Source organism: Bactrocera dorsalis, chromosome 4, assembly GCF_023373825.1.
Source record: "Bactrocera dorsalis isolate Fly_Bdor chromosome 4, ASM2337382v1, whole genome shotgun sequence".
NCBI lineage: Eukaryota > Metazoa > Arthropoda > Insecta > Diptera > Tephritidae > Bactrocera > Bactrocera dorsalis.
This window is the reverse complement of record NC_064306.1, coordinates 17,173,603-17,186,500: the sequence shown is the minus strand read 5'-3', so window position 1 is coordinate 17,186,500 and position 12,898 is coordinate 17,173,603. Positions and strand designations below refer to the sequence as shown.

Here is a 12,898-nt window from a genome sequence, read left to right as displayed (position 1 = left end):
TTCTATATTATAAAAAATTGTAATTAAAAACTTAGATGTGTACAAAACTACATACATACATATATATGCGTTTTGAGCAATGGCAACATTGTTCAAATTAAAACAAAAAAATGGCTGATTCTACGGGCTCAACAAAGGTTGACAAAGTTTGCTTGAAGCGGCAACTGATGAAGGGAGGAGCAGAATTCGCTGTTTCTGCTATTATGCTTAGAGAAAATTTGTGCAGTCACGATCGGCAATATTGCTACCAGTACAGGTTCTTGCAATCTTAAATTGCCTGTTGGGAAGCCCTGATAAGCAATATTGTTAGCAATACCGATTTCGAGACGTAATCTATTGCTTGTCGAGATGTGATAAAGACTAACGCTAATCCAGACTGCGATTTGTTGAATGAGTTGAAAGTCGTTTTAGTTTATTTGTTATGGTAATAATCGTTTGATGGAAATTATTAATAAAGACTGTGTGGACCAGTCCTGGGATGAGAGTATGTTAATTAAATCCTATGGCGAATGTGTAAAACTTGGTAGCGAAGATGTAGCAAAATACATATCTAGTAGCACCAATAAGGGAGCAACAAAAATGTTGAAAACTGAACAAAGTCCTTTAACAGAATTTAATGTGGGTGACTACGTTAGATCTACTTACCACGATGATGGTTGTGATTATGAAGCGAAAATATTATCGAAGGACGGATCTAATGATACATGCTTGGTGAAATATATTGGGTACGATAATGAAGAAATAGTTAATCTAAAGGATTTGTTACCGTCTTGGGGGAAAAAGGCACGTCGTTTGCAGTTTCAACAGGCGAACGCGCGGGGACGGAAAGATATTGATAGTACTGTTAGTAGCAGTAAAAAAATGTTAACTGATATGTTACCCCCTCCTCCACCTTTACCGCCTATGCTTACGCAAAATATTGGTGATTCGGAACATTTATCAGCTATGTTAATGTCCTGGTACATGAGTGGTTATTATACTGGTATATATGAGGGCATTAAATTAGCAAAAGATAAAAACAAATAAGTCTGAGACCATTAATTAAATTCCTATAATTAAAAATTGAATTACATAAAAATAATATGTTTTACCTTTTCATTGAAGTAACGACCTATTTTGTATTTTTAATCAAATCGTTATAAGTATATGTATGTATGTATGTATGTACATATATAAATGACATGAAGACAATGTAAACTAAATATGAAGATATTAAATAAAGCAATTCATAACTAAGATCATAAGGAAATTGTTTGTACAATATTCAAGGTTTTGTGGAATCTTATAGTTGTCGGGAATCAGAATTGAAACCGATCAAAAAAGGTGTCATGAATTCAGTATTATTGGTTTGATATTCAAAACAGAATTTGTATCGGTTTTGGGTGTCACAGAAACCAATTTTATCGGTTTTGCTGTCAGAAACAAGGCAAGAAGATAGTCGCACACAGATTTGAAATGTAAGTTAAGCAATCAAATTATTTTATTGTTACGAATCAATTTATCTTTATTCCTATAGTAGAAAACATAAGAATAAAACACGAAATGTCTTAATTATTGAGTTTTGGATGCGGATATTTAAGGGTGGAGCCTTCTTTAGAGGCTTTTGAGGTTTTTTTAACATGTGTATGTTCAAACTTAATTTTTCTTATTTTTTTTCAAGTATAAATAGAAGATAATTTAATGCCATAATATAATCTTTGCCCCAATTCCATACAACGTTTAGTTTTTTTCTATCCTGTTCGCCAATTAAGAAAAATCGTAAAAATGAAATTATTTTTGGTAAATGTTCAGGAGAGCGGCTTTTCCGAAAACGTACACCAATTTTCACGGGAAATGTCTTAAAAAATTCGTTTTTTAATTCCGATTCACGAATATGTATGGCGCGTTATCTAATTTTATGTATTTTTGCAATAAAAACAATAAAAATATTTCGATTTTGCACAATATTCACGCTATAAATGGCATCACTATTCGAAATTCAATTGAGAACTAGTGATAAAAGCAGTGATCGGGTTCGAAATATCGATACTCTCGATATTCGAGACTAAACAAGAATTGATAAAAATGAGAGATATATAATAGAAAAATATTATTAATTGGAAAAATAAAAATAAATTAAAATATCGATATTCTCAATATTTCGAGCGCTCGAAAAATAATATCCCTGGTCGGTCCAAAACCCCGGTGTTCAAAATTCTTCTGTGTCCAAATTCTTCTTCTTTCTGCAATAATAATGAATTATAAATTTTTTCTATTGTGTATTTCTCATTTTTACCAATTCTCGATCAGCCTCAAATATTGAGAGTATCGATAATTCGAAAACGATCATGAATCAATAGTGGCCATTCGAATTTACAACAGCTGTGCCATAATTTCGAACATACCTTGCCATTTTCGTTGAATTGAAGTGATTGTAAAGTTTTTCATATTTTTATAAAAATAACAAAAAAACCTATTTATCTTATTGATTAACGAAAGAACATCAATAATTACGTGAATATAACTTATAGAAAGTATAATTTCAACATCCAAAGACGTGTAAAGTGCAAAAGTGAATTTTTGATTTCGGGAAATACGATGTTTTTTGATAAAAACAAAGAAAATACTGATTTTAAAGGCACGCGCCTAACATATTCGTAAATTAGAACTAAAAACGAGTATTTTAAGACCTTTCCCGTGAAAATTGGTGCACGTTTTCGGAAAAGCCGCTCTCCTGAACATTTACCTTATTTTTAGATGATTTTATGTAAAGATATTCCAGCAAAAAAAAAGAACAAAATTTGTTGACACTTCTAAAACAGGCTCCCCTCTTAAAGAAGATTTATAAAACGTAACAAACGTAATTTAACACCCAAATGCGTCTTTATTCATTCGATGTATGTTACATATCTCCTAAATCTTTCTTTAATTCGGAACTCATTAAAAACTTTAAAAGTATTGCTTCCAAATGTATTCATTTGTAAGTTTTGTCACATTAGTAAACAGCTGATTCGAATATTGGTTTTGCGTATGTTCGAAAAGACGAAAATTTAAACAGATTCTGTGACACCATTGATAATTAGAATTGGATTCCACAACACCCCTGATTATGTATTTTACCTTTCCAATTCAGCAACATATAAATGTAAGTATGTATATTAAATGATTATTTTAAGGGTCGTTAGAACTTAACTGACAGAGGACTGCTAGCCAGAATTTAATCGACAATATGTTGAAAATTGATTTTCTCAGTATCTGATTAGCAACCATTTGTAAGTTGTGTTCTGGAACACTACTGGGCACAATTCCGATTTCTTTGGCTCCGCGATCTGAAGGTACCGTTGGAAAGAGGAAGTCATCCTGATTTAAAAATATGTAGAGTTATAGGTACTGCAAACGCTTAGTTTACGAGATATTCGACTTTACAGTTCAAATATTCTTAAAATTTGAACATTTCAACAAGCTAAATTTAACACACTACTACTTTTAACATACTTGATCCACATTTTTCACCTCAAATCCATTTAATTAAACTGTATACATTAAAACAAATTTACAATTTTTGCAGGTTTTATAAAGGTAGAACTCTATATTTTAAAAAATTCAATCTTAGTTTTAATAAAAACAAGTGTCAATAAATTATATTTCCAATTAAAATTTAGCATAAACAATCTTTCCATGCATATGGATATTTTCTAATTTAAATGTAATAAGCAATTAAGTAATATTAAAATAATAGTATTACGTAATAAAATACTTAGGTTTTTATAGGAGTACTAAGCAAAAGTACTTCAGTCTTCCCGAGTATTGGCTCGACCAGGGTTATTTTTTTAAAGCGCGTCCGAAGTCACCCCGATATGATATACATTTTATAATATTATGATAGAGTTTTACTTATTTGTGTTTATTAAATATAAATCACATTTTATATGTACATATACATACATGTGTATATGGAAAAAGTATTCACAACTCAATTACAGCTTGTAAAGTGTTGGAAAATATTTTTTTATTATAGTTAATAGGGGTATTCTCTTGCTCTTGCAAGATTGCAGATTGCAAAAATACTACACCGAAATATACAAGGGCACGAGAGCACCCATTGCAAAATGTAGTGATATATGAGCGACTGATTCAGTTAATTTATTGTAAATGACTATTGTGCATGACTATTGTGAATTGGCGCACCTTCTGCATGCATTTTTAACAAAAAAACGGTAACAAAACTTTATAATTTAAATAGAAATTATAAAATCTAATTAAAATTTACCTTTCTCAACAGTTTAACGACGTAATATGTCTTTATGTAAAATGGCAACTACAACAGGGTTGCAATTTTATTTTTGCGTGACATTGCACGCTAATATACATGGGTTTTGGTCTGACATATTTCACAGCCCTTGCAAATATTTTTCTGCGTGTGTTTGTTGTTGTGCCGTTGTAAATCTGCAATGCTTGCACCGTGCACCGGGTTTTGCAAGAGCAAGAGAATACCCCTAATATTAAAAAAGAATCATGCGGAAATACAAAGAAAAATCGTTGAAAAACTTACATATTTCGTGTTTAAGATGTGGCAACGCTTGTTTTCCTCATAATTGTAAACAATCTCACCTTCTCAATGATGAGTGTGCTAAGCAGAGATAAAGTCTATTATTACACGCGGCAACAAAAGTTGCTAATTCTCGAGCGATTCTCTTTTGCAGTTGCCCATTACCTTCACACGAGCAACTTGTGTTGGGCAACTCTGTTCGAGTTTTTGAAGTTATACTTCTTATACGACGCCGGAAAAGGTTGCGATAGATTCTGGTTGCGCAACCTTCCATATAAAAGTAACGCAAAGTTGCGCAACCTCGCTCCATCCATATGAATGTAACGTAACCTTGTCTGCATAACCAAATCATACTTAAGTCAACGAAACCTAAGTGTCAATGGTGGTAAGCGCCTAGACTGTCACGATGTGAACACTGGTTCGAATCTCAACAGAATTTATTTTTAAATTTTTGCTTTTTAACATCGTATACTATACTAATAAATATTTTTTTTTCTTACTAATAGAAAATAAATTTATCACAGCAATATACATATACATAATATGTATATACATATACATAATATTGCTGTGATAAATTTAATTTCTATTAGTAAGCAAAAAATTAAAAATAAATTCTGTTGAGATTGTAGCCCGTGGTTTAAAAGGAGGGAAAACAGTACAATATTATCGTGAATACCGAGCACGAAAGAAAGCAGAGCGGGAAAAGGAGAGATTGGAAATGATAGCTGGCAGCCAACCGAGGAAGAGGAAAACAGCTGAGGAATATCAGAGAGCGCGTAAAAAGATTCAACGTCTGCTGTTTCATCAATCTCTGCGGGAGCATCTATAACTACCGATAACTGCTGGGCTTTCAACGCGTGTTGATGGATTACAAAAGATATATGGTTACGCTGCATATTCCCTTCCGCAACGAAGAGACAGAACTTCTTTCCGAATTAAAATTCCTTCACTTAGACTTTGCTTTATAAAATGTGCATAATAAAATTATAAAATGTGAATTTAAGTTTTCTTTCATAGAAAATGTTATGCATTTTCTGAACACCGCTAAGAAGTATAACTTCTTCCGCGCGTAGGGACTCCACACACTTTTTTTTTTCTCTCATTCTTTTTCACTTTACTTTAACCCATTGTCGTTTCTTTTTCCTTATAGGTATTTGGGACACTCTATCACATAAATTAATTAGTTCTGTCAATTAAGAAATACATTTTATTTATAATTCAAAATTAAAACAAAGATTATATGACAGACTTTCACATATATCACCCTTTTCACTATCGGCTGAATCAATTTGTATGGCTTTCTCCATACATTTCACAATATCTTCAATTAATTCGATTTTTTCGTCATACTCCAGTTTCTAAAATATTTATATTATATTATGTATATCTGTATACATATTTGCAAATTACTTGCCAACAGATGAAATTATTTTTTTTAAATATATTCAAAATATTAATTTCAATAAAATATACTCAAATGCAACTATGTACTACGAAAGAAAGAACACGTATGCCGAAAAACGTCGCAGCGAACTGTTACGAATAAGAACACAAAGCGAGTTGCTGAACACTGGAAACTCAGCGCGATTCTCCTCTCCTCGTCGCCCCCTCACCTATAAACCAAGAGTTGCCGCAACAAATGTTGCCGCGTCTAATAATACACAAAGAGATGTCCAAACTCCTCTCTCATTGGAAGTGAGAGAACAATTGCTAAACGTCAAAACCTCCTGAACTTTTACAGTTGATCGAGTTCAGGAGGTTTTGACGTTTAGCAATTAGAAACGAGCGATGGCCAGATTGAAATCTTACCAAAAAAATATGTAAACGGAGGGATTTGTTGCATCGTTCAAGACCACTTATAAAAAATGTAAAACAATGAAAATTAAATAAATTTTTGAAATTTAAAGGTATTTGAAAAACGTTGTGTAATTGACGCATCATGGTATTATTTTCAATGGAAAATGATTAAAAACATTTAATGATTGAGAGCTAACAAGCTTAAATCCTTTTGGAATGACGTTCCTTACGTCATGCTTGGAGAAGATAGAAGAGATTTTGCTGCGGGACCTAACTGAAAAAAAGTGATAGTAAAACCGTAAGAAAAAACCCGTAAGAAAAAGACCGTAAGTTCGCTGGTTATAGCCTACCTTTAGGCTTTGCCAATAATTAGGCATGAAAATCTGTAACAATATTGTGTATGCAAATTAGTTTTGGGTGAGAATTGTGCTTGCACTAAGTACGTTTATGGGGAGTTGAATTGTTGCATATTTTTTGGCGCAAAGGGCTAAAAGGTTGGTTAATGGTTTGAGATTTTGTTATTATGCTCAAAATGTAGTATGTAACTTTTATTTTAGCGAAGAATTATTGGAACGAAGTTCCTTATGGCGGACTTGGAGGAGATAGGGATTTTGCTGCGGGACCTAACTGAAAATAGTGATAGTAAAACCGTAAGAAAAGACTGTAAGCTCTTCAATGTCAAAAAGCTATTTATAAGTATCTTTGTTTGAGACCCAGGATTTTAGGCCCCTGTCACAAATACTCCAGAAAGTATTTTGTTTCCGGTATAGAAAAAATTAATGAAATGACGCTTCCCTCTTTATCTCATCTTTATCGACTTCCAAGAGGCGTTCAATACACTTCATAATCTGGAATGCATTCGATAATAGAGTGGTCCCCTTAAAATTAATTGTTTTAATAAGACGGTCTACTCTGATGTGGGTTAACGTACTTTGTAAGACAAAGAGCTCATTAATTGAATAAAACCACCTATACGATGGTAGGGAGTCTTCTTTATAGACTTGTCTAGGTCCAGAACTAACCATATCCCAAAATTTAAGTTTTTATTATTAAAAAAAACCCGAACAGTTATAAATGTTTCAGATTGTTGGGAGGATTAAAATCATTTGTATGGGCACGTCCCAATCTTTTGAGACCCCACATTATCAGCTGGAACTTTTTATATTCTTGCAACCAGTTACTACAGAGTGTTATAGTTTTGTTCACTTAACGGTTGTACGTATGACCTAAAGCTAAGGGAGATAGATATAGGATTATATATATGTATATGAACGATCTGGACGAAGAGAATAGTTGAATTTCCGTTGACTGTCTGTCTGTCCGAACACAAATCGCCACTAACCGAAAATATATAAAGTTCCATAACTAGGCGCACAATTAAGATATGAAGCTGTAAGCACAAGGAATGGCAGTAGCTAAGGGCACCTGTGGGCACAACCTTTTGAAAAAGTGGGCGCCGTCTAATAATGTACATAGCTCTTAAACCACTTAAGCTACAACAACCAAATTTGCTGAGTATTAATCTTATAAGAACTTCTACCGACCGAAAGTGAATGATATCGGCGGATAATCTCGCCACCAGGATGGTATGAGAAAACTTTATGGGAGCCGGTTTGAAAATTAGACGAATAGTGTGGCACCGCCAACTTTTTGTTGTAATCCCATGTCTCGGGACCCGACTGACCGATTTCGACAATATTTAGTACGTGACATTCTTATGTAACATTGTGAAAATGGACGAAATCGGACAACAACCATGCCTACTTCCCATATAGCACAATTTTAAATTCCACTTGATTCGTTCAGTTTCCAGTGCACAAATCAAGTAGCATGAATATAACTGGATACAACTTTGCACAATTAATATCTTTAGTGTATTCCACCTTATGACCAAGAATTGTTTAAATCCAATCAAAACTGTTCAAGCCCCAGGAAACCGTATATTTACACCCCAGTACCTATTTTCAGATTTTGTTATCTATTCTTGTAATGTTAAAATAATAAAACATTTATATTAATAATATTAATTTACATTTTTTACTTGAAACTTCTGACTCTAGACTAAAATATTCCCTTAACATCGTATTGGATATAGTAATAGATAAGGCTACACGCGGAACGGGAGGAATAAGCTGGGGTCAAAGTAGAATTTTCGAAGACCTAGACTATATGAAGACATTATATGTTTAATAACACACCTTTGCAAAAAGAAACCCATCAATGGGGCAAGAAACTGCAGCGAAAGTAAGCCTCGACTAAATCAAAGAAATGCGTATAAACACCACCTATATCCCAAACTTCCAAGTCGATTGTAGAGAACTCGGAAATGTGAAATTCTTTTAGTTACTTGGGCAAGTTATAGGCATGCACATTTGGTTTTACCAAACTTGACTATTATTTTGTTATTTTAGTTAATAATTTGAATTACAATTTTTTTTTTTTATTTTATGTAATTCATTATTTCTTAAAATACTAAATTTTTTTAATACTTATCTGTACTTAAATAAATCATAATCAAAAAAATAAGCACAATTTTTTTTTTGCAAATTGTATCGATTCTACATTAGCCGAAGGAACTTCGTTTCTACCTGGTGTCCCACGACACCACATTTCTTTTTATTTATTCTTTATATTTACTATAAAAATATTTAAATAGTTTCTCCATATAATAAATAACTATATAGTAATTTTTATTCGTACTAAATGTTAGGGATTTTGATTTAAATGCCCAAAAGTTATTATTTTGTTCAATCTGGCCATAATGGAAAATGTTATAAAAAACGCTTATTTTGAAGCGCTCTCACACTGGAATAAGTTGGACATCCCTTTATTCCTGGTGCTAAGTGATTTCTAAATTAATAAATTTAGCTAAAATTTAACAAAATAAAAGGTAAATGTGAACCTTTTTCAATGTTTAGAGTGTAAATTTAAAAATATACAAAGTTAAAAATTTGAAAAAAATTTAGAGAAACATTATGAAATACTATGTGTTATTAACACAAATTTTTGAAATTTTAATCGGGAATATTTTAAATAATATAAGTGTTAGCAACATTATTTTTGCATATTCCTCCTCTGGAGAAACTTCCCTGTCCGTACCCCATTTATACCGAAATTCGTTTTTTTTTACCCGACCGCCAAAGTAATCGGAGTCGTACTCTATGTACGGATAAAGGAGTGGTCCAGATCAAGAAAAAAATATATACAGTGAGACCCTCCCACAAGCGGACACTGACGGTTCTACAATTTTCGTCCGCTTATGGGGGGGTCTGCTTATAGGAGTGGACGAATAAAAATTTTACTAAAATTTATACACACACTACTTTTTAAATAAATTAGATTTCTTGGTACATTAATTTATATATTTCATTTTTATTGCGAGATGTTTCATGGTTATAATAAATTGAACATATGTATTTATTTATGTTTGGACTTTTAAAAATTCCTTTACCGTAGTTTGTCGTAACTTTCCTTGTTTCTATTTTATAAAACAGTTTTCAAGATGACTTTCCAAATTTTTGGCGTACTGCAATCCAGTAACGTCGTCACTAACGAATTTTCTTCAAGGCAAGAGTCAAAACGTATACCTTTATTAAGGTCTTGATCAGACGACTGCAGCGAAGCACTAGTCGCTTCCAAGCGTTCTAGGACTTCGTTCCACGCAATTGTCATTATTCCCGTTTCTAACTTATTCATCGTTGAAAGTAGTCCGTAAGCTTTTTTACGGCACTCCGCTTTTTGATCCACGTTATTGAAAATGTCTTCTAATACTTGCTTAATAGTGATAAAACCACATAAAGTGCCTTCGTAGCATCAGCTCGGGCTGACCACCTAGTGTCCGATAACCGTTTCAAAATCGGAATTTTTGAAGTAGAATCTTTAAGTGCGTTCGTAAGACGACCCCCTCGATAAGTACAAGCGGAAAAAAAATGTATAGAGGTTTTCAATGAAATGAAATGATGAAGAAAAGTATGGTGGTTATGGTGTGATGCGCACGCGGTGGCTGTCAGCAGGAGAAGAGAACTGCTCGTATGATGCGTAGTGCTATATAGTAATAACCGCGGGCGTCCTCGAGCCTAACGGTTAACTATGTATTCCTTGTTTCGTTTTGTGTTGTATTCGTTTCAGCGTTGCTTGTAAGCCAGGCGCAGCTGACTTGCTGACATGATGTTGCCATGTTGTATTAAACGTTGACATGTATATTATTATTATAATATATTGTGGCTCGTCCCACAAGTACTCCCCTTCTTGGAGTACGTTATCAAAATTATTGATAATTTAGGAAAATGATTAAAAGTTCAGCGGAATCTAACGCGTCTCTTGGGTGACGGTGTAGATAAGTTGGAATCGGATTCAGATGGGCGGTATGATGGCGACGAAAATCGAGATGTCCCAGGTTCAGATAACTCTGGTGAAGTTAATGTAGTATGCGTAGTATTGTTGTCATCGTCGTTGTGCTGCTCATTCTCGTTGAGCTTATCGTCGGGAAGTACATAAACAGGCTTCAGTCGGTCGATCGAAACTGTAGTGTTTTCGCCTTTGACGTTTACGATGAAATATTTTTCATGCTTTGAAATGACTCGGTGAGGTCCTTCATAAGGTGAAGTGAATGCGTGGTGTGGAGCGTCGCGACGAATAAAAACATGTGAACATGTAGATAGTTCTTTGAAAATAAATGTTTTCCTCTGACCATGTCGGACGATGGGTTGTGGTGCAAGGTCTGCGAAGTAATTTCTCAAGCGTAATGCCAAATCGGATGGTGGCAAACCAGATCGTGGCGAAGGCGGTAGGAATTCACCTGGTAAACGAATTGGCTCTCCATAAACAAGATCGGCAGGAGTTGCGCCAAGATCTTCCTTCCAAGCGGCGCGAATTCCAAGGAGAACGATGGGTAGCATGTCGACCCATGAGCTGTTTTCGTGGCAACGAATGGCATCCTTCAAGTGACGGTGAAGGCGTTCCACCATTCCATTCGACTGCGGATGGAAAGTGGTGGTATTTATATGTTTACTGCCGAGGAGACGAGCGAGAGCGTTAAAGAGTTGGCTCTTAAACTGTGTTCCTTGGTCCGTTGTGATTTGTAATGGTACGCCGTAGCGGCATATCCATCCAGCAAAGAGTGTGCGGGCAACACATTCGGCGTCCATACTTTCAATGGGAAATGCCTCTGGAAACCTGGTGAAACGATCGATGATTGTCAAGCAGTAGCGATACCCTTTTGAAGGTACGTATGGACCAATGATGTCCACATGGATATGTTCGAAACGTCTTGTGCGGCTTGGAAAGTTTTGGATTGGTGATAAAACGTGGCGAGATACTTTATTTCGTTGGCAAGCTAGGCATGTTCGGGCCCACAATCGGCAGTCACGGTTAATGCTGGGCCAAACGTATCGTTGCGTTAACAATTTGGCGGAAGCTCGTGTTCCGGGATGACTAATGCTGTGAAGAGCGTCGAATATTTTCTTCCTCAGTGCGATGGGAACGTACGGACGAATAATATCGGTCGAAACGTCGCAGTATATCGGTTTATTGCAGCCTGGAATGTTGACATGTCGCAAGTTTAGTGAATCGTGGTGTTCCCTTTGTATTCTTTGCTGAAGTTCCTCGTCCTCAGCTTGTGCTTGTGCAAGTTCGTTTGAAGATACTGCCATTGAAATTTCTTCGATGCGAGAAAGAGCATCTGCGACGATGTTGTCTTTTCCGGCTATATGTTGGATATCGGTTGTAAACTGGCTGATGAAATCTAGGCGGTGGAATTGCCAGGGTGTCGCTCGATCGGGGTCCTGAGAAAAAGCATGTAGCAAGGGTTTGTGATCCGTGAATATCGTGATGTGTCGTGCTTCGAAAATATAACGAAATTTTCGTAAAGCTGCGTAGATAGCGTGAAGTTCACGGTCGTACGGACAGTGTTTTCTAAGAGCAGGTTGAAGCTTTTGGCTGAAGAAGGCCAATGGTTCCCAGTGTTGTCCTCGCCGTTGTTGGAGGACGGCGCCGATAGCATATTCTGAGGCATCAGTAAATATTGCCCAAGGGAGCGTTGTATCAGGGTATGCTAATATTGTTGCTTTACGTAGCTCTTCTTTGCACTGAACGAACGCTGCATCTCCTTCTGGTGTCCAGGGGACCGGATGAGAACCTTTTATTGAAGTTCCTTGAATGTACTCGTGCAGGGGTGTCTGTAACTTAGCAGCGTTTTTAAGAAATTTACGATAAAAATTGATCATGCCAAGAAACTCACGCAGTTTTCGGATCGTTTTTGGTCGTGGAAAGTTAACTATCGCGTCTACTTTACCAGAAAGAGGTAGGATTCCTTTGGCTGAAATACGGTGTCCCAAAAAGTCCACTTCGGACTGACCAAAACGGCACTTAGCGGTGTTAATTACGACACCATACTTAGTGAGTCGTTCGAAAAGTAAGCGAAGATGAGTGCGGTGTTGCGTAACATCCTTCGAAGCGATTAGGATGTCGTCTATGTATGGAAACAAGAAGTCGTCTAGTCCCCGTGTTACCTCGTCGATAAATCGTTGAAATGTTTGTGCGGCATTCCGAAGTCCGAACGTCATGAACGGA

General features: G+C 35.4%; 2 protein-coding genes across 2 annotated transcripts in view; both read left to right on the top strand.

Annotated features, from left to right (window-relative positions):
• Positions 1–12,898, top strand: part of LOC125778148 (uncharacterized) — a 334,571-nt gene that overhangs the window by 69,528 nt on the left and 252,145 nt on the right. The gene's annotated exons all lie outside the window — the stretch shown is intronic.
• On the top strand, positions 336–1,238 carry LOC105233156 (survival motor neuron protein). Its single transcript, XM_011215130.4, has one exon. It carries the CDS (start codon positions 439–441, stop codon positions 1,024–1,026), a length of 588 nt encoding a protein of 195 aa, XP_011213432.1. The 5' UTR covers positions 336–438; the 3' UTR covers positions 1,027–1,238.

Excerpts from the sequence above, each read along its gene's own strand:
- LOC105233156 (XM_011215130.4), top strand. The coding sequence starts at position 439 with ATGGAAATTATTAATAAAGACTGTGTGGACCAGTCCTGGGATGAGAGT.